Genomic DNA, 23,158 nt, shown 5'->3' on the forward strand with positions numbered 1-23,158 from the left:
AGCCCTCTGCTGTTCACTCTGATTACACACACACACCCCTCACACACACTCCTTACACCACACACACACCCCTTACACCACACTCCTTACACCACACACACCCCTCACACACACACTTCACCACACACACACCCAAACACACTCTTTACGAAACACACACCCCTCACACACACTTCACCACACACACCCCTCACACACACTCTTTACCACACACCTTTCACACACTCCTTACACCACACACCCCTCACACACACACACACACACTTCACCACACACACACACCCCCAAACACACTCTTTACGAAACACACACCCCTCACACACACTTCACCACACACACCCCGTCCACACAACGCGGGACACACACCCGGGCACCCACCCTACACCACACTTTACGAAACACACACCCCTCACACACACTTCACCACACACACCCCTCACACACACTCTTTACCACACACCTTCAACCACTCTTACAACCACCACACCTCACTCACACCCCACACACTACACACACACACACACTCTTTACGACACACACCCCTCACACACACTCTTTATCACACACCACACACCTTTCACACACTCTTTACACCACACACCCCTCACACACACTCTTCACTACACACACACCCTCACACACACTTTTTACCTAACACACACCCCTCACACACACACACACACACCCCTCACACACACTCTTTACCACACACACACCCTCACACACACTCTGCATACCACACACCCCTCACACACACACTTCACTACACATACCCTTCACGCACACTCTTCACACCACACACACAACCTTTACACACACTCTTCAACCCCCCCCCCCCCACACACCACACATTGCTCATTTTCAACTTTACATTTCATCTTTACAATGTTTGCACACCTCCTCATTAATGCTGCTACAAAACTGCTGCTAACAGCTGTCTCATGTTTCCTACCAGAGCTTCCAGTTTGTAGCATGGCATTCTGGTTGGCGTTGCCCTTTGTGCACTACAGTATTGTAGTGTAGTGTTCTGTAGTGTTTAGTAACTGTTTGTTTTGTCCTGTCTCTTTCACTCTCTGCACACATGCACATTATGTGGAACTGTGGGTTTAAACTTAGTCCCAAGTTCCTTGTTATTTTCTGAAGCTTTATTTCTTTATGTCCTATTAAGGTCCTGGACCATTGTTTTATTTCCTTACATACTGCCCCAGCTGTGTATGCGTAAACTAAGGATAAACCGTTAAATTGACTTGACCTGAATGTTATTTCCCACTTGCTGAGGTCATACCTTTTGAGGGAGGAAAAACAGAGGGCAGTAGCTGTATACTGCACCCTAGTTTAGTATGTAGGTCTAAATAAAAAAGTCAGGAAAGAAAACCAAGCTATCTGCATGGACAGGGGCAGAAACCAGAGACACAACCATCATCAATGGGGGCTATTTATGCAAGAGAAGTGGGGAACAGACTTGAGGAACCGTTGGGATCATTGGGGTAAATGGTTCAGATGCCTTTGTGTCCATAACAGCTGAGATTGAAACGGCATCAGTAGCTGCAGTTGTTCTTCTAGCTGACTCGAGCCCGAACTCTTTATCACAATATGTCCATTTTCTTTCCTGAATAGATTCTGCGTCATCTCTTTTAGACAATACTGTACCAAACACTTTCTCTGTCGGTTCTGTCGGCTAACACACTTTGTTTTATTTTAGAATAAGTTACTTCTGCTCTGTCATTGAGGCTGCTGGGATGGCAGCATCTTCAGGCGACTCTCCTAGCAACTCTGTTAGAGAGGACGTAATAGGAGTCGAGGTACTGCGGTGACCAGGTTAAGGGGTTAGGAGACTGGGAATGTGTGATAATGTACTGGCAAGGCTGAGATCACAGGTAAAGGGATCGGAAATGAAGTGGCCGTTGAGGATCGGAGCAACTGTTGAGATAATCAGGAAGTCACACAGGAAGGTTTTTATGTTATCCTTGAACCAAAATACCCAGAGAATCCCGTCCCTTTTTTACATTTTGTCCGTCTCTACCAGATGGACGCTGTGTTCATACCGTATGCGTGTTTAAGTATTTACGGCTTCCCCTCCGAGACAGGGCTTCAGTGGGGAAAGTTTTTATTTATGAAATAAAATGTTGCTGTGCCTGCACCTCTTAAATGCAAAACACACACAACGTGCCAAAAACTGGAGGCCTCTGATGTGGCCATTGCCTCTGTGGGACCACTGATATTCAGCAGTAATGAAGAAACCACATGCTGGGTTTGTTATTTATAGAGCAAAGTGTTTATTTATTATTATGATGTTCTTCCTGAAGGAAAACTTCGACCTGGGTTGCTGCGTATGACCTACAAATAATCCTTGGGATTTTGTATATGCTTCGTAGTGTGACAGATATATCAACAGATTAAAAACAAACACAGGACGGATCTTTTTTATATCTTTTTAAATTCATGTCTGACCTAGATGAGTTTTGTGCGAGATAAATTCCGACTTAAATCAAACGCAATAAAAAGTATTTCATATCAGTCTATCGATAAAGGGCTGTTTATTTACCCCTTTATTATCAGTCTCAGGTTACGCAGCACTTACTGTACCTTAACCTGCTTTGCTTATATTGTTCTCTGTTTTTTTTTTTAACCCTCCAGGTTTCACTTGGTTTTTTTAGGTAGTGAGGGACGAGCGGGAGCAAGCGCAGGTACTTACGGCAATTACAACCAGCTGTGGAGGAACGGATCTCCGCTCGGGTCTCATCACTCTTTCCGAAATGAGTTTTAACCACCTGAAAGAGAGCTGGGAGTCGGTGGGTAACGATGTGCTAAACGTGCAGTACTATAATCACCTAACCCACTAATGCAGGTCTCTCTCTCTCTCTTTCTCTCTATCTATCTATCTATTATGTAAGGAGAATCACTTGTACAAAAACATGCACAAAAAATCTATGAAACATCGTGTGTGTGTGTGTGTGTGTGTGTGTGTGTGTGTTATAAGGATCTGATAGGACGGGACAGATGAGGACACACTCTGTAGGCTATGGCGGTAGTGGTGAGGTCTGGGAACAGGGGGCCTCTGGGGGATCGTCTGACGACGCTAGTGGCTCAGCGTGTGCCAGAATGAAAAGGAGACGTCTCAGAGTTCAGGTGTATAGAGGACTGTATTCACATTGTCAGGACAGCATGACCACACCTGAACTAACATCTCACATTAAACACTTTACCTTTAAGCTGTTTAAAGTGGGACATTTAAACCTTAAATGCTAACACTTGTGTGTGTGTGTGTGTGTGTGTGTGTGTGTGTGTGTGTGTGTGTGTGTGTGTGTGTGTGTGTGTGTGTGTGTGTGTGGGTGTGTTAGTTGTGTATTAGTGCTGTGTTCAGCATGTGGTGGTTTGGGTTTAACTCAGACAGATTAGCTCACCTCCACAGGAAACATACTTTTATTTTACTTATATACTGTTTTGTTTTATTAATCTTTCTGCAGCCACTTCCTGTTCACTAGCAGCTGTGAAAACGCATTACACCACTCTGTATTCACACCAGATGGGGTCATGGCGACACGGGGAACCCTGTTGTCTTACCCACTATCACTCCGAACAGAATGTTACACAAAACGTACAACTGGATTAGTGTCAGAGTGTAATATCTGGACTGAAAATGAAAATATGATGTTCCAAATCTTTCTCTCTTCTTCCGGCTTGCGTGGGCATCACGTACTGTATCATGAACAATAACGTTGCTTGAAACTGGTTAGCTCAACAGTCCTACCCAGATTCAATCGAATATTCAATATTCAATAAATAGATTAAAGTCTTTTTATCCCATCTGAAGCCCACATATGTATAACAAGCAACATCAAAATGTTAGCATCGTGTATCTTTGAAGAAAATGGCTAAGCAGAACAGTTAGCTTGCCGTCAAACAAGCTCAGTTCATGATGCCGGACTATTTAATTGAAATTAAAGGTGGGGTCTTTGATTTTTGAAAGCCAATGTTGACATATAAAATCACCAAAACAAACACGCCCCTAACCCAAACGGGTCCCACCCCTGTATCGATAGCTCCGCCCACACATACGTACGTAACCCGGGCGACTAACAGAAAGAAACGTGTCTTTATCATAGCTGAAGGGAAGAACAATACGATTGTAGATAAACAAACAAGCAAAAATGCCACACAAGCATAATGATGTAAAGGACAAAGGCATATATTAGTTCTGTGTAACAAAGCAAAACCAACGTTACTCACCTATCGAGAAGGAAAAAAGCGCCTCGGCGTCTTAAGTAAAGTCGGCCACATATTCACAGGTCGGAGTTTCCCGAGTCGATAACTCCTGAGCTAAACGCTGTTACTACACAAAACGCGGTTGTAGCTGCCTCTCTACATTACTACGATAGAAAAGAGGTGTTATTTGTGTAGTAACAACGTTTAGCTCAGGAGTTATTGACTCGGGAAACTCCAACCTGTGAATATGTGGCCAACTTCCTGCTCCTTCAGTTCTCTCCAGCGCTGGAAAGCTGATCCTATATTAACACGTCCTACTTCTTGTCCTTATCGTAAGTCTTTCTTCTCTTTCTTTCTTTGTTTTTATCCTCCATGTCGATGTTAAAACCGCTTTCTGCTAATGTCACACATGCGCACCGAACACTCTCTCCGCCCATATCGACAAGACACGCCCCTTTCTGCTCATTGGCTACACGTTTGTTTTGATTTTTGTTTAGTTTTCGGCCCGATGTGGTTTTCTGAAGCGTTTCTCAAAAATCGGAGACCCCACCTTTAAATAGAACAAGAAATTTGTGATTTCTTAAATATGTTTATAGGTTGTTTTAAAGCTTATCTTAACACTATTTGTCCTACCTGCTCTATAGATATATAGTTATGTGGCAATGTAAGGCGTGTATTATGTAGGGACTAGTGCACTGATCAGCTCTCCAGTTAAAAACAAGAACGTGTTCATTGAAGCTCTATGGAGAGAGTCTAGCATGATTTGAGAAGATATAATCCTGTTTTCTGGGATAATAATGTGACGGTCCTGAGCCCCTGGACTACCACGTACAGTATTTGGCAGACGGCATTATCCAGAGCCCCAATTTGTTCACTCTGTACACAGGAAATGTCTAATGTCCCCCGCACCAGATACACAAGCTGCTTACAGTATTTAAGTAACATTAGTTAGCATTAGTATAGCTGTGTTCTGAGCATTCGTGTTTCTGTGCCTAACTACTGCATTTTCTCCAGTGAACAAAACCAGAGGTAGTGTTGGCCCTGAGACCACGTAAGGAAAAACCTCCAGAGGAGCCAGCAAAACATCTGGACCATTCCCAGACATTTGATGGCAGTTATGGTTCTTCACATATGGCATAAATTCATCATTAGCCCACATGGGAACATAGTGGAGCAAAGCATGCTGGGAAGACTTTGGCCATGAAGGTAAAGTAAGTATAGACAATAAATTAAAACCGTTCCACACAACAACAACAACAACAACAACAACAACAGTGTTTAAGTACGATTAATAACAAGTTCCCTCCTGTGACGTCCTATAATATTCATTTTCATTGGGTTTTTAATTTACATCATAATTGTTATTATTATTATTATTATTATTATTATTATTATACCAGTGTTATTATTATTTCTACTACTACTTATTCTAATGGTTAGCCATGTTAGGTGGATATTTATATTTTATATTTCATATTTGAGTGGAATAATTGTGAAATGTGACCAGTCTGTTCCACACACATCTGTCAGAGGGCCTGAACCTCCGTCTTTGAGTGTGTACAGGGATTTGCCGTCATGTTTTGGCAAAACTACACGACCTCTGAGTCAACACACACACACACACTCTGACAAACACACACATACACACATTCTTGGACTACTGCATCAGCCTAATAATGAAAATAATAATAATGTCCAATAACAGGAAGGTTATTATATTTTAAAGCCAGTTTTTCCTCCATTTCAACCCTGTGAACCGTGAGCTCTGTTCACTGCTCAGCACCGTGCTATCGAACGGTCACAAAATAGAACTGCCACTTTACATCGTACATTACCCATAATGCACTGGGAGAAGCGAGAGGGTTTATTAAAGTAAACCTGCAGATGAATATCTTCACCGACCCTCCGCCTTGTGTGTTTGCATGTTCTCCCCGTGCCTCGGGGGTTTCCTCCGGGTACTCCGGTTTCCTCCCCCGGTCAAAAGACATGCATGGTAGGTTGATTGGCATCTCTGGAAAATTGTCAGGAGTGTGTGAGTGTGTGAGTGAATGAGAGTGTGTGTGCCCTGTGATGGGTTGGCACTCCGTCCAGGGTGTATCCTGCCTCGATGCCCGATGACGCCTGAGATAGGCACAGGCTCCCCGTGACCCAAGAAGTTCGGATAAGCGGTAGAAGATGAATGAATGAATGAATGAATGTTTATGGTGGTTTGTGTATCTCTATATGCAACCCTGACCCACACCATTGTACATATTTGGAACATACAGTAGCTTAAATACTGATCATAGGATCTTCACTGCTTTTTTTGTTCTTTTTCTATCAGAATGTCTGTTCAGATGCAACACACATCGTCTGTTTCCTACACTTAACTAATCTGTGGTGAAAAACAGGAAGAAAGAATTTGACAGACCAAAAGTTTGTTCCCTTTTCACTTCTCCCTTATTTTGGATTGTATTTTCTTTGCGTTCGAGTGAGACTTGAGGAAGGAAACGTGAGAAGGCAGGAAATGACAATCCCTTCTGATTATGAAATAACATCCCATTGTGCCTGCAGGTTAACCTGTGTGTTACCTGTCCTATATGTGGGTCAAGCCTCTCCCTGGAACACTGGGTGTGAGATGGGAATACACCCTGGATTGAATGGCAGGCCGCTGCAGGGCACCATATACACATGTCTATATACATTCACCCTGCCCAGTCCACCTAGCTGAATGTTTCTGAGGCTGTACCACTTCTCATTCACAAATTTCTAATCCTGTCCCCAGTCCAGTCCATGTGATTCAGTCCCAAATCTAATGTGTTATCATGTCTAACCTCCTCATCCAGTTCTTGTCTTTGTCTGTTTTAGCCACTGATCCTGTTTCTGAAATTATTCCAGTTTCAGTCCCAGGTTATGGCTCTGCCCATGGTCTATTCTGCCTTGGTGCTCAATCCTGGTCCAGCTTCTGGCACTGCCTCTGATCTATTCTGTCTTGGTCCTCAATCCTGGTCCAGTTTCTGGCTCTGCCCCAGGTCTATTCTGTCTTGGTCCTCAATCCTGGTCCAGTTTCTGGCTCTGCCCCAGGTCTATTCTGTCTTGGTCCTTAATCCTGGTCTGGTTTCTTGCTCTGCTTCTGGTCTATTCTGTCTTGGTCCTCAATCCTGGTCCAGTTTCTGGCTCTGCCCCAGGTCTATTCTGTCTTGGTCCTTAATCCTGGTCTGGTTTCTGGCTCTGCCCCTGGTCTATTCTGCCTTGGTCCTTAATCCTGGTCCAGTTTCTGGCTCTGCCCCAGGTCTATTCTGCCTTGGTCCTTAATCCTGGTCTGGTTTCTGGCTCTGCCCCAGGTCTATTCTGTCTTGGTCCCCAATCCTGGTCCAGGTTCTGGTACTGCCCCTGGTCTATTCTGTCTTGGTCCCCAATCCTGGAACAATTATCAGTCTCTGTTTTCAGTCATGTTTCAAACCTATTTTTTTAGTTACTTTGCTTGTTTTTCCCCCCTAATCCAGTCTTTGTCCCCAAACATAATCAAATATCTGTCACTTATGTTTGTAAAGTTAAAATACCGCTACTATGGCAACTGGAAAACCGAGGGGAAAAGAATGAACAGAGCAGAATGATATCTTGCCTTGTGTAGGGTTTTATTTTGTAGTCTGACATGTTTAATCCTGCATCTGTTTGTTGGGAAAAAAAACATCCACCACACCAGGAAATTTCTTTAAAAATCCATTTAATATTTTCAGATTTTCTTGCCTTTGTTATACAAAGATGTTAAATAACTTAAATACATTCTTACCAGTCACGCATGATCAGTTTATACCTACAGGCTATACACATGAGGTAGAGGGAAATCATCTGAGCATCCCATAATAAGACACGACAGAGTGGATAGTGAAACAAACCACTGCCCCAGAGAGGAAATTTACTGGGAAAACAAAGCTGTGGAATTGCACTAATCACTGAACACAAACTGAGAGAACGGCACAGTGACTGGACCCCTCTGGACAAGGGGACATAACTAAGGGGACTACCTAAACTAACAAGTGCACTAACAAGTGCTGCTTTCATTCCATCACTTATTAAGTACTTAATCGAGCATGTTTTGCTAACATCAGTCTACTTACATTTGTTCTCATTGGCTGAGAGACAGACACTTTAGCAGTGCTAGCAGCCAAAGACTACGACAGACTATAATTCTTGTTAACTGATGGAATAAAAACACATGCTCGTAGTTGGACTGAAACAGTTTAAAACCCTACAGTTCACCTTTAAGATTAATGCTACACATCTAAATCTGCTACCTGGGTAGAAATGCTAAAGCATGCAAGAAAACATTTCATCATTATTCTTTCAGTTCCTTATATATCATGTCCCCGTAGTGACGACGTACACCGAGGGGTCCAGTCATTGTTCACAGCACAGCTATCATTGTTTAATGGCATTATGCTGATTTATCTAACAGTTACGCTGAATTTTAAACACACACTGCTTCCCCAAAAAAAGAAACACCAAAACCACCAATAATCGGTACAAAAAAAAGACGCCATACAAAATTTTCATCTGTACAAAATGTACACATGCTCATAAAACATTTAAAAAATAATTTATAATTTGTCGTTAAAATTTCCCTAAAAAATAGAGTTTCTTTACAGATTAAAAATTCGGAAGACATAAAACACAACGTTAGCATCACACCGATCACGTGTTTTGTTGCTGAGAAAACGAAAACGCGGCCGCTGCGTTATCCTGGAGGGAAAGTGCCTAGCAGCCGTGCTAATTAGCAACATCAGTGATCTTTTTCAGCGTTTGTGAACGCGTGTGCTGGAGGCCGAGGACGTTTAGCGAATGCTAACATGTTTTGTGCAGCTGTGGTTTAGAGGAATGCACACCGACGTCTTCCACTTTGCTATTATGGTTTGCATGTAGCGTGTGAGGTTTGCTTTAATTACCATCCGTCCTTCTCACAAAACTGTCTGGAATTCAGCTGAAAACTGATGTGACACACTTATACACACACCCAGAAAGTCAAGGCACGTCAATGTTTTTTTTTTTTTTTTTTTTTTTCCTGGAATCTAAAACTTTTGATTAACCCAAGATTCATGAGTAAACTGGACGCTGTCATGGCTTCGTTAGCTCTTTTGCTTATTAAGTTTGCTCATGAATCTCAAACGAATAACAGATGCTAAGCTAATGCAGCTGTGCTACTGTGAACTTGCGTATCAGTTAATACGGGGACAGAAGAATAGAAAAATATGTGCATGGTAATTCATGCTAGCAATGCTAAATTGTTTTTACTTTTTTTTTTTTTTTAGCTAAGGAATACGTGTGCGCCTAACAAATAATAGCCACTCTAGTATCGCTGTGATATTGACAAATTCTCTGTTTTGGACGTTAGTTTCGCAGTGGAATTTCTGCGCATGTGCCTCAAAATCGGCTTTACACCACAGGAACGTAACCGTAAACTATTTACAACTTTATGTAGCCAGATATTTGTTCATATATAAATACACATCCATAAATACTGGGAAAGCTTCAGTGCGCTAACTGTGCTGTTTCGCTAATCGGGGTCTCATTCAGTAGTTCAATCGTACTGAAACAAACAAAAAAAAATGTATTTAAACGATAAAAATTATACGCGATATATATCTGTATATATGAGCGCACTTAGTTTGTCATAGGCAGTTCTATAGAAAGCATTTCTATTTACAGGGTATAGAATTCTGTCTCGTCAAAATATCAGCGTGTGCAGCCACTGCATTAGCATGTAGCATGGAAGGTGTGTGTGTGTGGATCTGACGTTTAGATCTTAAGTCGCTATACTGAAATTTTACTTCTAACGCTAATAAACTGATTTATTTGGAAATTAATAGGATCTTTTTTATACTAAATATTTAACCTTCCGACTGTACTGAAGTCTAATTCCGGTTGCTTCTGTGAGAACATGTAACTCGCTAACACAGATTTGCTAGCATGTGTTAGTTTAAGCGCTAGCTAGACTAATACCTAAACTGATTTTAGTATCATATACTGAAGTATACTTCCATAGCAATTTAGAAATGTACACTTTTTTTATATATATATAAGAAGTCAGTGGGACATATAAATATATATGTATTTTTTTTTTTGCATGCTACGTCCCAAATGTTAGCATTGTTGCCAAAGACTTCATCTCAAACACTAATGTTCTTGCTCAAACCACCGTTTTGAAGCTCCGTCAGACGTCACGAGGTTATGAGTGATATTTTCCGATCCGACATGGTTCTATATCGGCGTTAAATATATCTGCTACTTCGCTAGCTAGCAAAATCATCCTGCGTTATTTGCTAGCTGTTGTTCTTATGAATAACGCTCATGTGTAGTGCACGCTAGCTTTCGGGACGCAGCCTTGATGTCAGTGGAAGCGCTGTCTATTCAGGCTCTTGTTAAAACCGTCAGATTGCTTTCGGAGCAACGAGTCAACACTGGATTTGTTACGATGGATCACATGATTAGTGGTTTTACAGAAGATTCCCTGAATAGTCAACATTGCTAAGTCAAAAACATTTAAAGTGATTATTTGGACCAAAACTGAATGTCCACGTTGTCCCTATCGCCTAAATGTAGTCAGTCAGCCGAGACGCACTCGCCGTGTTAACTCGGCTTTTGTTGCGTTTGTCATTTTCTACAGCAACAAGGCTAACCATGCTAACTGAAGTCGTCTGGAGTTTATAGCTAGCGGTTTAACACTGTGGGCTGGTGACTACATCGTGTGGAATGGAAACATTTCATTTCTGATGACCTTCTAAAATCACATGTCCGTTTGTCCCCTGAAGCTAAGTCTGGTAATAAAGGGCTTTGTCAAGAAATCGAAGAAAATCCAAGTGAACGAGAGCACACTGTCGTGCTTAGTGGTTATTACTCTCTGCTTTTTCTTATGACATATTTCTGATAAGTGGTATATATATATATTCTATATAAAATAATTATAATACAATTTAATCTATGTACATGGTGCATATACACACTGTAGTGTGGGTGAAGAAGGTATGTGCTTCTCGAACAAATCTCACACCCCGTCGGTATTTTTTCTCACGTATAATGATAGCATGCAAGCACACACACACACACACACACACACACACACACACACACACACACACACACACACACACACAGTCTCATGACGTATGAGATTGTAGACCAACTTTTCTCCCCTGGTTAATTTTCTGAAGGTTTCCAGAGTGTCAAAAGGAAAAAAGTCCCTGGAAAATAGTTTTCACCAAAAAAGTTAAAATCCGTCCATTTGAGATAGAAGAGAGAAGTTATTGCTTTTTTTTTTGTTGTTGGTTTTTTTTTTCGGTCTGAAAGTGTACGACCGTCCGTCACTTTTCCAGTCAGGCTCAGAAACCCTCGTTGTCCGTGATGTGTGGCTGCTGGGGTATTATTTGTTACCCCTTGCATGTATACACTTCCTCTTTTTGCGTGCACTGCTTGCATTCAACGTAACAGCACCAGCGCACCTGGCACTGGCACGGCCGGGTCAGCACGCGGCTCTGCGTGTTATGGCCACGCCCACAGCAGATGGCGTCACAGTTCTTGTCTTTGTGGCACTTTCGTGCTGCTGTCCCAGCCGAGTATATGCTGGCCTGGCAGAAATTGGGCGAGTCCTCGATGTGCAGGAGGTCAGAGGTGCGTGAGAAAGGCTCGGCTCGGGTACGAGGTGGTGCGTGGGGAAGCTCGCCCTCACCTTTCGCCTGGTTGGTGGCGCTGGCTATCTTGCGTGCTTTCTCGTAGTGCTGCTTCAAAAGCATGCCGATTTTGTGGAATGGCGCTAGCTGACGCCAACATGTCTGCACCGTACACGAGCCTGACACGCCGTGACACTTACAGGTTGTATCCACCTCATCCTTAATGACCTGTGCAGGAAAGAGCCAAACATATTAGAGGAAAGATCGAATCATTTGTTCAATTGTTTGTTCACACTAACAAACACCAACTAACCCTGTACTTAACCGTCCCACGTACGCTAAGTAACACGGAGCTACACTTTCAGCTACAAATGACATGTGAGTAGAGATCTTCTCAATTCTGTTCAGATTAACTATTAAAAAAAAAACAATCAATAAATCAACAAATGATTGCTCTAACTTTCAGGCTAGCTTCAATGCTAACTGGCTAACGATGGATTGGGACTGTGGCCTAGAGTGTTAATAAAGCAAACAAATGGGACCGAGTTTCATATACTGTATGAGGCATTGTGGTGTCAAAAAGGGTCAAAATCACAAACAATTTGGGACACAACTGAGCTGATGATATTTTGTGCCACTTATCTGATTTAATGATGTTGACGACAGGAAGCTGAGCGCTGGGAGTGCAGCGCAGTACCGCATTCTTACTTAATTACACACACGACTACTTCGGTACACGTACAGCTCGGCGCTTTAAAGACACCTTTTCCTTTAAGTTAGACGAAGGTCTGGTGTTAGCAGGTGTGAGAAAGGACATCAGCTGGGGGTTAGATCAGATTTCACACTGTTTATGTAAATGTACGTAGACCTCGTTTTAAATACTGACGTAGTTGTTTGTTTTTGTTTTGGTGGGAGGAGATCCATTAAAGACTGGGACACACCTCATGGTAGGAACGTGTGAATACATCGATTTTTTTATTTCTGTTTGTGAGACCATATTCACACTATCACACCATCTCCCACCTTTTTTCCTCCACCTCATTGATAACTCTTCATACTCAGAACCTGACGCCCGTCAGAGCAATCGGTCATGATACCATTTCACTGTAGCGTCTATATCCAAACGTATTCCGACGGACACAGAGGGAAAGATCAGATTAAATAATGAGAGTGGTCGTAGCACTGAAACGTCACGTCGCTCCATGCGTGTCAGCTCGGAGCCGGAGTGCAGTGTGTGTTCTGGTTTCCCACAGCAAGAATGTATGCTCGGGTCTGGGGGAAACGGGACGACGGAAACCACAAGGTGTGTTTCAACATTTTCGTGAGAACATGAACTTTTAAGACAAACACTGGGGAGAAGGTGCTTCTTCTGTGTGTGTGTGTGTGTGTGTGTGAGTGTGTGTGTGTGTGTGTGTGTGTGAGGTGGATTTGGAAAAGCTGCACATGCAGCACAATGGAAAGCGAAATGTGAACCGTCAGCGTGAAGACCCGAGGGGAAAGCGAGGCCAGCACATTCCACAATTCTCACTCCATATGGGATCTGACCCCAAACATGGCAGGGGAAAAGAAAAAAGAAAAACAGAATGGCGCTGTAAATCTTTTATCTCGGAGATGGATAAATGGATGGAGGAGGAACGGCGGAGAAACGAGTGTGTGGCGATCTCAGAGCCAGACTGTGGTGATTTATGTTCGTACTTAAACAACAATGGTACCAATGCGATGGAGTCCGAACACACCCTCAGTGCCAGTGCCTGCCGTTTACTCTGGCTAGACATCACGCGCTCGCTCTTTTTACACACCGGTGGTCCATTATACACTTTAATAAATTGCTGAATTAAACACTCGATTAAAGGAGTTTTAAGCTTGGCAGTGTTGGAGCAGCTGCAGGAATTTAACACGCTGATTGTTGACCTTGTACAGCAGCTGACACCAAACCCAGAGAACTGCGTTATTGGAACACAGCCTGAACTGCGTGACCTCAAATTAAAGTTTGTGTAATCATTTTAACATCATTAACCAAAAGCAAACCCAAATACACCGTGGTTCAGTCTCAGAACAAAACCTCGCATGCTTCTCTCTTCAGGGTCGAGTTAAGTGCACGTGAGGAGTCCGTACCGAAACACCTTGGTATTCAGATCGCAGGCGTATCCAAAGACTTGAGAATTCCTTCAGAGTTTTTTTACTTGTGTGATATTGGGTCATGTGGTGATATTTTTTTGGGGTTTAAAAGCCAGTGTATCTACAGTAGATGTTATTTTAACAACACCGCATGCTTCTAACAAGATCTGGCAACCTCACAGGTGTAATACTCATCAGAATATCTGAAGCTCAGAAAATCCAGCAGGAACTTTCCCCAGGTGAGTACAGGTGCCGACGCCGAGGCCGACCTCGTGTACACAACTATCTAGTGCCCAGATATCTGCGGTACGGAGAGTGTGACTCCGAGGTTAGAGATCACCGTGTGTTAGTTAATGTCATTACGCTGCTGCCTAAACAGGACATTTTTCACAGCCCATTTTACAACCCAAAATCTACAGTGTCAACATTACAAGCCTAATTTTCTGATGTGGTACGGCAACATTCTTGCTAAATGCGTCAGCCGTCATCTGAGCACTCGCGCTTTCAACGCAGACATGATGTATTGACTGACACATCTGACAGTTTAACATTATGCACCCAGTGAATTTGCTGGAAACGTGCCGAGTGAGGTGCACAGAGGCAGGGCTGAATTTCACAAGTCTACACCCACCTTCATGCCAACGTGGCTGTTGTGCATGTCAACACGGGCTCGCAGGTCCTTGTTGGGCCTCTTGCCCAGGAAGTCCTTGACGAACTTGTTGCTGTATTTGAGGTTGTCCCCGCAGCCCCCCCACTGCCAGGCCTTTCGGTTCTCCAGGTCTGGAGCCTCGTCACAAGTGCAGCGCTCCATCCGTCCTGCACTGCATGCTTTAGCCATGGCATGGGTCAAACCAGCTGAGGAGATCGCGTAGAGGAACGCCGTCTCTTTAAAACCTGCACACATACACACACTTGCCATCAGCTTCTGTTGGGATTGTTCATAGTGATCAGCACTAAAACCTGCACTTGTGCACAGTTTCCTACATCAGCCTAGATTCCTAACTAGACCAGCCTAGTAATCTGCCCGATCTCAATGAAGCACAACTACTTTAGATTCTGGTCCAGCGTTTGTTCCTATAAGTCCAGCGTTTGTTCCTATAAGTCCAGCGTTAGTTCCTTTATCTCAACTTCCTCCACACTGGATTTCTCATTATTATACATAATGCTGAACATTGCTGGATGATGGAGAAGAACGTGTGTTTTGAGGAGCCAGCAGTGAAACCTGATTGTTATTCCATATGGTTGTGCTCATTTAAAGTGTTTTTCCTATTAAATTCCATTGTAAGTGCTCAAGCAGTTCTCCCAGGAATAATGAAAAGTCAATATAATATATCGCATATTGTAATATTATTTCAATATAAGTATGTATACAGTGTTTCAAATGCTTATTTGCTTTTAAATACGCAACATATATAAAATGTAAAACAATGAAATCTACTAAATACCGTAGGGGTACAAAAGTCTCGAGACATTAAGAACGAGGGCACCGGAAACCTAGGGACATTGTAAATTGGCTACCTTTGATTTTCAGCCAATCAGAAGATGTCATACAGCATTCGGCCAATCGGAAAGCAGCGTGCAACTGGACACTCACCTCTTTTTAAAATGTTTGCTCTGTAGCGCCCCTCTAAGGTGCAGTTCCACCTCTCGAAGCGAAATTGGTAATGACACTCTTGTGCACTGAGGCTAATGGCATCCACGAGTGTCTCGGCCACGCCTGGGTCTCGTCTGCACATCCTGCGCTGCTTCTTCTCCAGTTTGAGCCGATCGCAGAGTTTGTAGTGTGCCCTCGCTGGTCCGTCCTCGGGCTGGAAGCTCAGAGGTAGCATGGACAGGGGCTCATTCCCCGTCAGCCTGAAAACCAAAAGAAATATATTATTCTATTAATGTAATGTGTTCAAATCGTCCATGAGGTGTCTCGAAACCACTACGTAGGACGTACGCTGTGTCCCAGTGCATTATGGGTAATGGTTTAGTCAATAAGCGTGCTCCTCCAGACAGCAACACATGTACACTTTGTATTGTGTGTTTTTACAGTGTGTAATTATCGTCTGTCCCGCTCTCAGCCAATCAGAAGTCTGCATTAGAGTGTGAGAAGTGTAATTGTTAGATTAACAAACAGTGCAATGGTGTGCTAAGCTGAATAGCCCTGAGCATGCTCTGTTCAAACATGTTGTAGGAATCCATGTGTGTGAGAAAACACCAAGCATTAATACACCTCTTTACATGTATTCACCAGCAGGAATGTAGCCTGAACCATTTACACACACACACACACACACACACACACACACACACACACACACACACACACACACACATAGGAGAAACAAGTGACAGACATATTAAGACAGAAATATGAATCATTTCAGTGATCCTGTGAGACATTATGTGATTCTCTGATGTCACTGGACATGTTGTTATGGTTAGTGCAGTTATAATGGTGTTTAATGGGATTTGTAAGTAACTCTACCTTCATCTTAATGACTGACAGGTCACAAACAAGCTATATGTACTAGCAATGTACACCTATACTGCACTATACTATACTATACTACACTGTACTATACTGTACTACAGACCATGGTGTAGTGTAGTGTAGTGTAGTGCAGCTTAGTGTAGTTTAACAGTCTGTAGTATAGTATAGTACAGTAGAATATAGTATAGTACAGTCTAGTATAGTACAGTAGAATATAGTATAGTACAGTATAGTGTACATTGCTAGTACAGTTAGCTTGTTTGTGACTTGTAGTGTAGTGTAATGCAGTATAGTGTAGTTTACTACTATAATATATTATACTATACTGCAATGTACTATACTATACTATACTATACTGTACTACAGACCATGGTGTAGTGTAGTGTAGTATAGTGCAGCTTAGTGTAGTTTAACAGTCTGTAGTATAGTATAGTATAGTAGAGTATAGTACAGTAGAATATAGTACAGTATAGTGTACATTGCTAGTACAGTTAGCTTGTTTGTGACTTGTAGTGTAGTGTAATGCAGTATAGTGTAGTTTACTACTATAATATATTATACTATACTGCAATGTACTATACTATACTACAGACTGTTAAACTACACTATACTGCACTATACTACACAACCATTCATACCATACTACACTACACTACACCATGGTCTGTAGTACAGTATTGTACTATACTGTACTATACTAGTAGGAGACGGGACGGGACGATACAGGGCTGGACCGAGGCGAGGGACACGAGACGACACGAGACGAGACGACACGAGACGAGACGACACGACACGAGACGAGCGGACACGAGACGAGACGAGACGAGACGACACGAGACCGTTGCAGACGAGACGACACGGACACGAGAGACTACACGACACGGAGACGAGAGGACACGAGACGACACGAGACGGAGGAAGACACGGACACGGAGACGAGACGACACGACACACGAGACGAACGACTACACGACACTGAGACGACACGACCACGAGACGAGAGGACACGAGACGAGAGACACGAGGAGAGACAGAGACAGAGACACGAGACGAGAGGACACGAGACGAGACGAGAGACACGAGACGAGACGAGAGACACGAGACGAGACGAGAGGACACGAGAGAGAGACACGAGACGAGAGGGACACGAGACGAGAGGACACGAGACGAGACGAGACGACAGAGACGAGACGACACGAGACGAGACGAGAGACACGAGACGAGACGACACGAGACGAGAGGAACGAGACGAGAGGACACGAGACGAGAGGACACGAGACGAGACGAGACGACACGAGACGAGAGGACACGAGACGAGACGAGAGGACACGAGACGACACGAGACGAGAGGACACGAGACGACACGAGACGAGACGACACGAGACGAGACGAGATGTACACTACACGAGACGACACTGAGACGAGACGAGAGGACACGAGACGGACGACAACGAGACTAGGTACACTATATTACACTACACTATACTACACTATACTATACTACACTATACTATACTATATTACACTATACTATACTACACTATACTATATTACACTATATTACACTACACTATACTACACTATACTATATTACACTATAATGTATTACACTATACTGTAGTATACTATAGTGTACTGTACTGTACTGTACTGTACTATACTACAGCGGTCCCAAACCTTTTTTCGCCGCGGACCGGTCAACGTTTGATAATTTTACCGCGGCCCGCTGGGGGTGGGGGGTGGGGGCTATGAAATTAAATTAAAAGTTATCATTTTAATGTAATTGTATTTAAACATGCCTTTTTAACTCACTACAACGCTAGACCAATGAGAACCCTGAGCTTGTTTCTTTACAACGAGACGGTTCCATCTGGGGTAACAGTAGACAATGACACCCGAAGTGTGTCGCTTATGTCCAGTTTATTCCGTTGTTTTGTTTCGGTTGCCGTCACTGCAGAAATCCCCGCTTCACACAGATAGCATGTCGGAAATGGCGATAGGGATGTAAGTGCTGTGGTGACAATCTCAGGGTATTCCGCCATGACTTTAATCCAGAACACCGGCAGAGTTTCTAACTTTCTAACGACGTCTGTTTGTTGCTCATTTTTGCTAATTTGTGGGTTAAATTTGAGCAAACACAATATACACGTACACCAAGCACTGTTAAACATGACAAAGTACCGGTGAACAGAGAGAAGAGCGATACACACCTTCTCTCTCCACCAAAGCTACAACACCTCTGCCGCTCGCAGCCGCTCGGCTCCAGACGTCACCTAAACTCGGCCCGATATCATGATATTTTGCGTATGCGCGGTATCGGTGCGGCTTTAGGTGACGTCTCTCGGCTCCCGGTTAACCTCTCGTCCATGGAAAGTCGCACAAACCCGAGAGAAATACACCACAGTAAATAACATGGAAATAATTTAATGTTCCTTGGGCGGCCCGGTACCATCTGGTCCACGGCCCGGGGGTTGGGGACCACTGCTGTACTATACTACACTATACTATATTACACTATACTGTACTATACTATACTATGTTCCAGTTAGTAATGTGCTTGGACTACCAATTGGAAGGTTAGGAGTTTAAATCCCAGCTCCACTAAGCCACCACCGCTGGGCCCCTATCTAAGGCCCTTAACCCTCAGTTGTATAAAATAATATTATGGTCAGGTCAGATGCTCCACTGCTGTTCTTCCCATATGAAGAAAATGAAGATGAAAAGCCTTGGAGCTGAAATGTAAACCTGAAGAACATCTCCTGACTCTATTAGCAGTAAAGGGGACACTGTGGACACTGTGGACACTGTGCAGTCCCTTCTGGTTTTCCCCTTAGAAAGAGGGAAGGACAATTCTGGCATGACAAAATGCTCAAACACACACACACACACGCAGAGCGGGCGATGCCCTAACACCTCTTGGTGTCAGTTTATTTTAGAGCGAGCGTCAATAAAACCCTGACCAGCATTCTGAGGTTTTCCAGACCAGCCTTCAACAACACGCCTCTCGCTCATTATGTGTAATTCTGGGTCAATTTTACATGTCTAACACACAGCTGTGTGGATAAACCGGTTTATGGGAATCTCTCTCTCTCTCGCTCTTTAGCACACACACACACACACACACACACACACACACACACACACACACACACACATACAGAGGCTTTTTACGCAGTCTAGTGTATTCTCTTAAATCTGACACTCTGAATATAGAAACATGTGCTCAATCTGGTCTGTGAGTATAAAAGCAACACTAGCCGTCCGGATCGGTGTGTTCTGATTGGCTGAGAGCTGCAGGCAGCAGAACACAGTCAATATACTTTTTTACTACTTTGTTTCTAGTTTTCTGTTTTTTTTTAGCTTCCTTGTGTTCCCTAAATTCCACGACTCCTGGTTTACATTTCTTTACTTCCTGCGTTCCTTTCCTAATATCATCCTCAGGGTTTTTAACTCTTCCCTAGTTACCAGGTCCCAGCTTTCCTTGTAGTCCAGTTTAGTCTCTAATCTCTAGTTTTCTTCTCGTCCGGATTCCAGGTCCCTAGTTTCCTTTTTTGCCAGTTTGTAGTATCGCTACTTTCCTTCTTCCTCTTAATCTGTGGTGTCTCTCACCTATAGGGTTTTCTTTCTGTCCGGATTGAGTAAACTATTCTGGTTTCTGGTCAGAACTCCAAACTGGACACCAAAATGACACCAGGAGGGGATAGATTTCTTAAATAAATAATAGTCAGCCCGTCAGGCCAGTAAAAGCTTCCGTGTCCTGCTTAGCCTTCCTTGCTGCAGTGTTGATCGCTAGCCTTGTGCAAGGTGTTTATGAGTTTCCTCCGGTATAAATAAAGTATTTATCCGGTTACCTAAAACTCATGAGTTTATGAACAGACGAAGACAGAGAGCGAGAGACCGACCGCAGCCGTACTCCATCTCTTCCCTGCTCACATTTCCGCGTCGCACCTTGTAAACGTTCTGTAGCACTAACCTGACTGTGAGCTAACGCTGTGAGCTAACGCTGCTTCAGGTTACCGATCTCTCCACGTCTTTACACCAGCACGGTCTGACGACTACAACTTTGTGATGACGAAAGTTAACGTAGATTGAAAGTCGACATGTTGTCATTAACACACCGTGTTGTATACAGTAGGTGTGTTACTACATTTAAAGGACACAGTAGATGAGTCCTTACTGACCTTCAGCTACCCAAAACTCCTCCAAGCGAGCGTCCGTCACGGTCCACGCTGTGAACGAGGCCCACGGGACTTTGTACACATGTCTAAGCTTGAGTGAGGAAATTATACATTCTTTCCAAAAAAAAAAAAGAAAAAAAAAAAAGAGATGTTTGCTTTTCTCCTCCGCTTTGACAACGGGGACGAATTTTCAAAGTGGAAACCAGGCAAGTCGCAACTTGGGGGTTCTGTGGGGTTGTGAGGTTACATGCATGTATTTTCACAAGAGAATGTGCACAACATACAGTACAGTACACACTCTGTAACGGGATGACGAACATGACGAATGCGTTTAAGTTCATAGTGTAATTCATGTTATTGCAAAACTTCCAGAGGTGTGACGCTAGGTCCGTGATGTGGAAGGTTCGGTGTGGTGATGAGATCAAATTCACCTTCGATGCTAAAAAAAAAAAAATACGATGTGTCTGACATCGTATCAGGAACCTTCTGTAAAGATTTATATACCATTTCTTTTTTTTGCTGCATGTCGCAATCAGCTCAGTGAGTTTAATCCTGGTGAGGTGTACGTCGTTCGTGCAGCGATGTGCTCACACCCCGGAGCGAGAATTCGAGAACAATAAGAGGATCGACGCGTCTTTCTTCTGCTCGTTCTTTCTACATGACGTCCATCATATATCTGCTGCACAAAAGCGGCTGTAGGACTAGAGCCGTTTCAGACGCGGAGATCCGCTAATCCCTACGCCCTCCGGGTAAACACTTCACCCCCACTCCCCACACACACACACACACTCACACTTCTGCAGTTTTACCTTTTTACCCACAATGCCACAGGGTGGGAATGTACAGGTGAGAACTCGAGAGCGTTCCCAGTGATGAGAGAAAGTGTGTGTGGAGTTCAATTTACTCTCCGGTCGTCTCAGTATAGCAGCTTATATAAGAGCAGAGCAGGACGTGACGCAGGACGCGACACACACATCCACTAAATCACATTTAGCACATTTATTCCAGCGGACATCAGGTTCGAGCAGCTACACAATTATGTCAAATAGAATCTTTTCACGTCGTAACTTCGCCTGGAGCTGACAGACTGTTGGAGCCACATCGTGGTTCAGATACCAGAGTAAGCGGTCGGTTTTTGTTTGTTCCACATGGATAGAGACATAGTTTGTGTCCAGCAGGTGATGACCTGTGGTGTCCTGGAACGGATACTAACACGGTCAAGGTGACCAAGGGAACGCGTTCAGATCGATCCTGAAGCTCAGACCAGGTCAGTGTCATGGACATGATCTAAAAATGAGCTTCTCTCAAACACCTCGTGTGGAAAATATCACGCCGAGCTGATGATGAATAACTGAGCATGTCAACACCGTCACGAATGATGTTCCTACGCCAGATCTCCACAACACACACACACAGCCTTCAGGCGCTCCTGTCATCACAGATGTGTTAAGTATAGACAGTGACCGAGCCCTGAAAATCTCAGCCTTATGTCATTATACACAGATCACTGTATGAACACACACACACACACACACACACACACACACACTTGCTCAACTCGAGCCACGCTCCAATATTAAAACCCCTGGATAGAAGAGACTATCTTATGGACGTGACGGGGTTAAACACCCTGCATCTTCTCCTTAGCAGTAACGATACTAATATACTTAAATACTAACGAGACTAACACAACAATACTAACATTTCCATTAACTGTACCACCTCCAATACACACAGTACTAACCCTAAACAGCTAACTCTATCAGTACTGACACACAAAAGCATTACCATACTAATGGAACCGGTACGACCACAAATATTACTAACGCTGTTCACCTGAACGACCGAAAACTGGAACAGAGCAGGAATGTAGAGTATACTGAGGAGAAGGAGAACACACACACACACACACACACACACACACAATACTCGTATTCTTATTCACATTAGAACTGAGAGTAGTGACGGTGGGACGAAGCAGTGCTGAGTGTAGTACTGACACTACAACACTCCGATTGGTAACAAAAGCTGCCGGAGACATGATGATGAAGTCGGTTCAGGTTCCGTCTGCTCGCTTTATTTACACAACTTTGGTGGCGCTTCACGGTGGCTTAGTGGTTATCACGTTAGCACTCCCCCCTCCAGGGTCGGGGGTTCGATTCCCACCTCCACCTTGTGTGTGTGGAGTTTGCATGTTCTCCCCGTGCCTCGGGGGTTTCCTCCGGGTACTCCGGTTTCCTCCCCCGGTCCAAAGACATGCATGTTAGGTTGATTGGCATCTCTGGGAAATTGTCCGTAGTGTGTGAGTGTGTGTGAGTGAATGAGAGTGTGTGTGTGTGCCCTGTGATGGGTTGGCACTCCGTCCAGGGTGTATCCTGCCTCGATGCCCGATGACGCCTGAGATAGGCACAGGCTCCCCATGACCCGAGAAGTTCGGATAAGCGGTAGGAAATGAATGAATGAATGAATGGTGGTGCTTCATTATCGCTAACAACTTTTAAATCGGTGTGTAGGAATCATGAGGAGTGAGGATA

At 43.7% G+C, this 23,158-nt stretch overlaps 1 protein-coding gene and 1 non-coding gene across 3 annotated transcripts in view; one reads left to right on the forward strand and one right to left on the reverse strand.

The window, feature by feature from the left end:
• The first annotated feature begins 2,645 nt into the window (after window positions 1-2,645).
• On the forward strand, window positions 2,646-5,408 carry LOC113657119. Of its 2 annotated transcripts, none has more exons than XR_007140892.1 (3): window positions 2,646-2,848; window positions 2,981-3,129; window positions 5,221-5,408. It is a non-coding gene; the product is annotated as a wingless-type MMTV integration site family, member 3A (transcript). The 2 variants fall into 2 exon arrangements; XR_007140891.1 differs by having other exon boundaries at window positions 2,646-2,792.
• Window positions 5,409-7,895: 2,487 nt separating this feature from the next.
• The window catches only part of wnt9a (wingless-type MMTV integration site family, member 9A), a 22,010-nt gene continuing 6,747 nt past the window's right edge, over window positions 7,896-23,158 (reverse strand). Inside the window, exons 2-4 of the mRNA XM_027168669.2 lie at window positions 15,562-15,821; window positions 14,599-14,861; window positions 7,896-12,077 (exon numbers count right to left, since the gene is read on the reverse strand). Coding sequence (XP_027024470.1) covers window positions 11,610-12,077; window positions 14,599-14,861; window positions 15,562-15,821 — 991 coding nt within the window. The 3' untranslated portion in view covers window positions 7,896-11,609. The remainder of the gene's footprint in view (window positions 12,078-14,598; window positions 14,862-15,561; window positions 15,822-23,158) is intronic.

This window comes from Tachysurus fulvidraco, chromosome 1 (assembly GCF_022655615.1).
Source record: "Tachysurus fulvidraco isolate hzauxx_2018 chromosome 1, HZAU_PFXX_2.0, whole genome shotgun sequence".
Taxonomy (NCBI): Eukaryota; Metazoa; Chordata; class Actinopteri; order Siluriformes; family Bagridae; genus Tachysurus; species Tachysurus fulvidraco.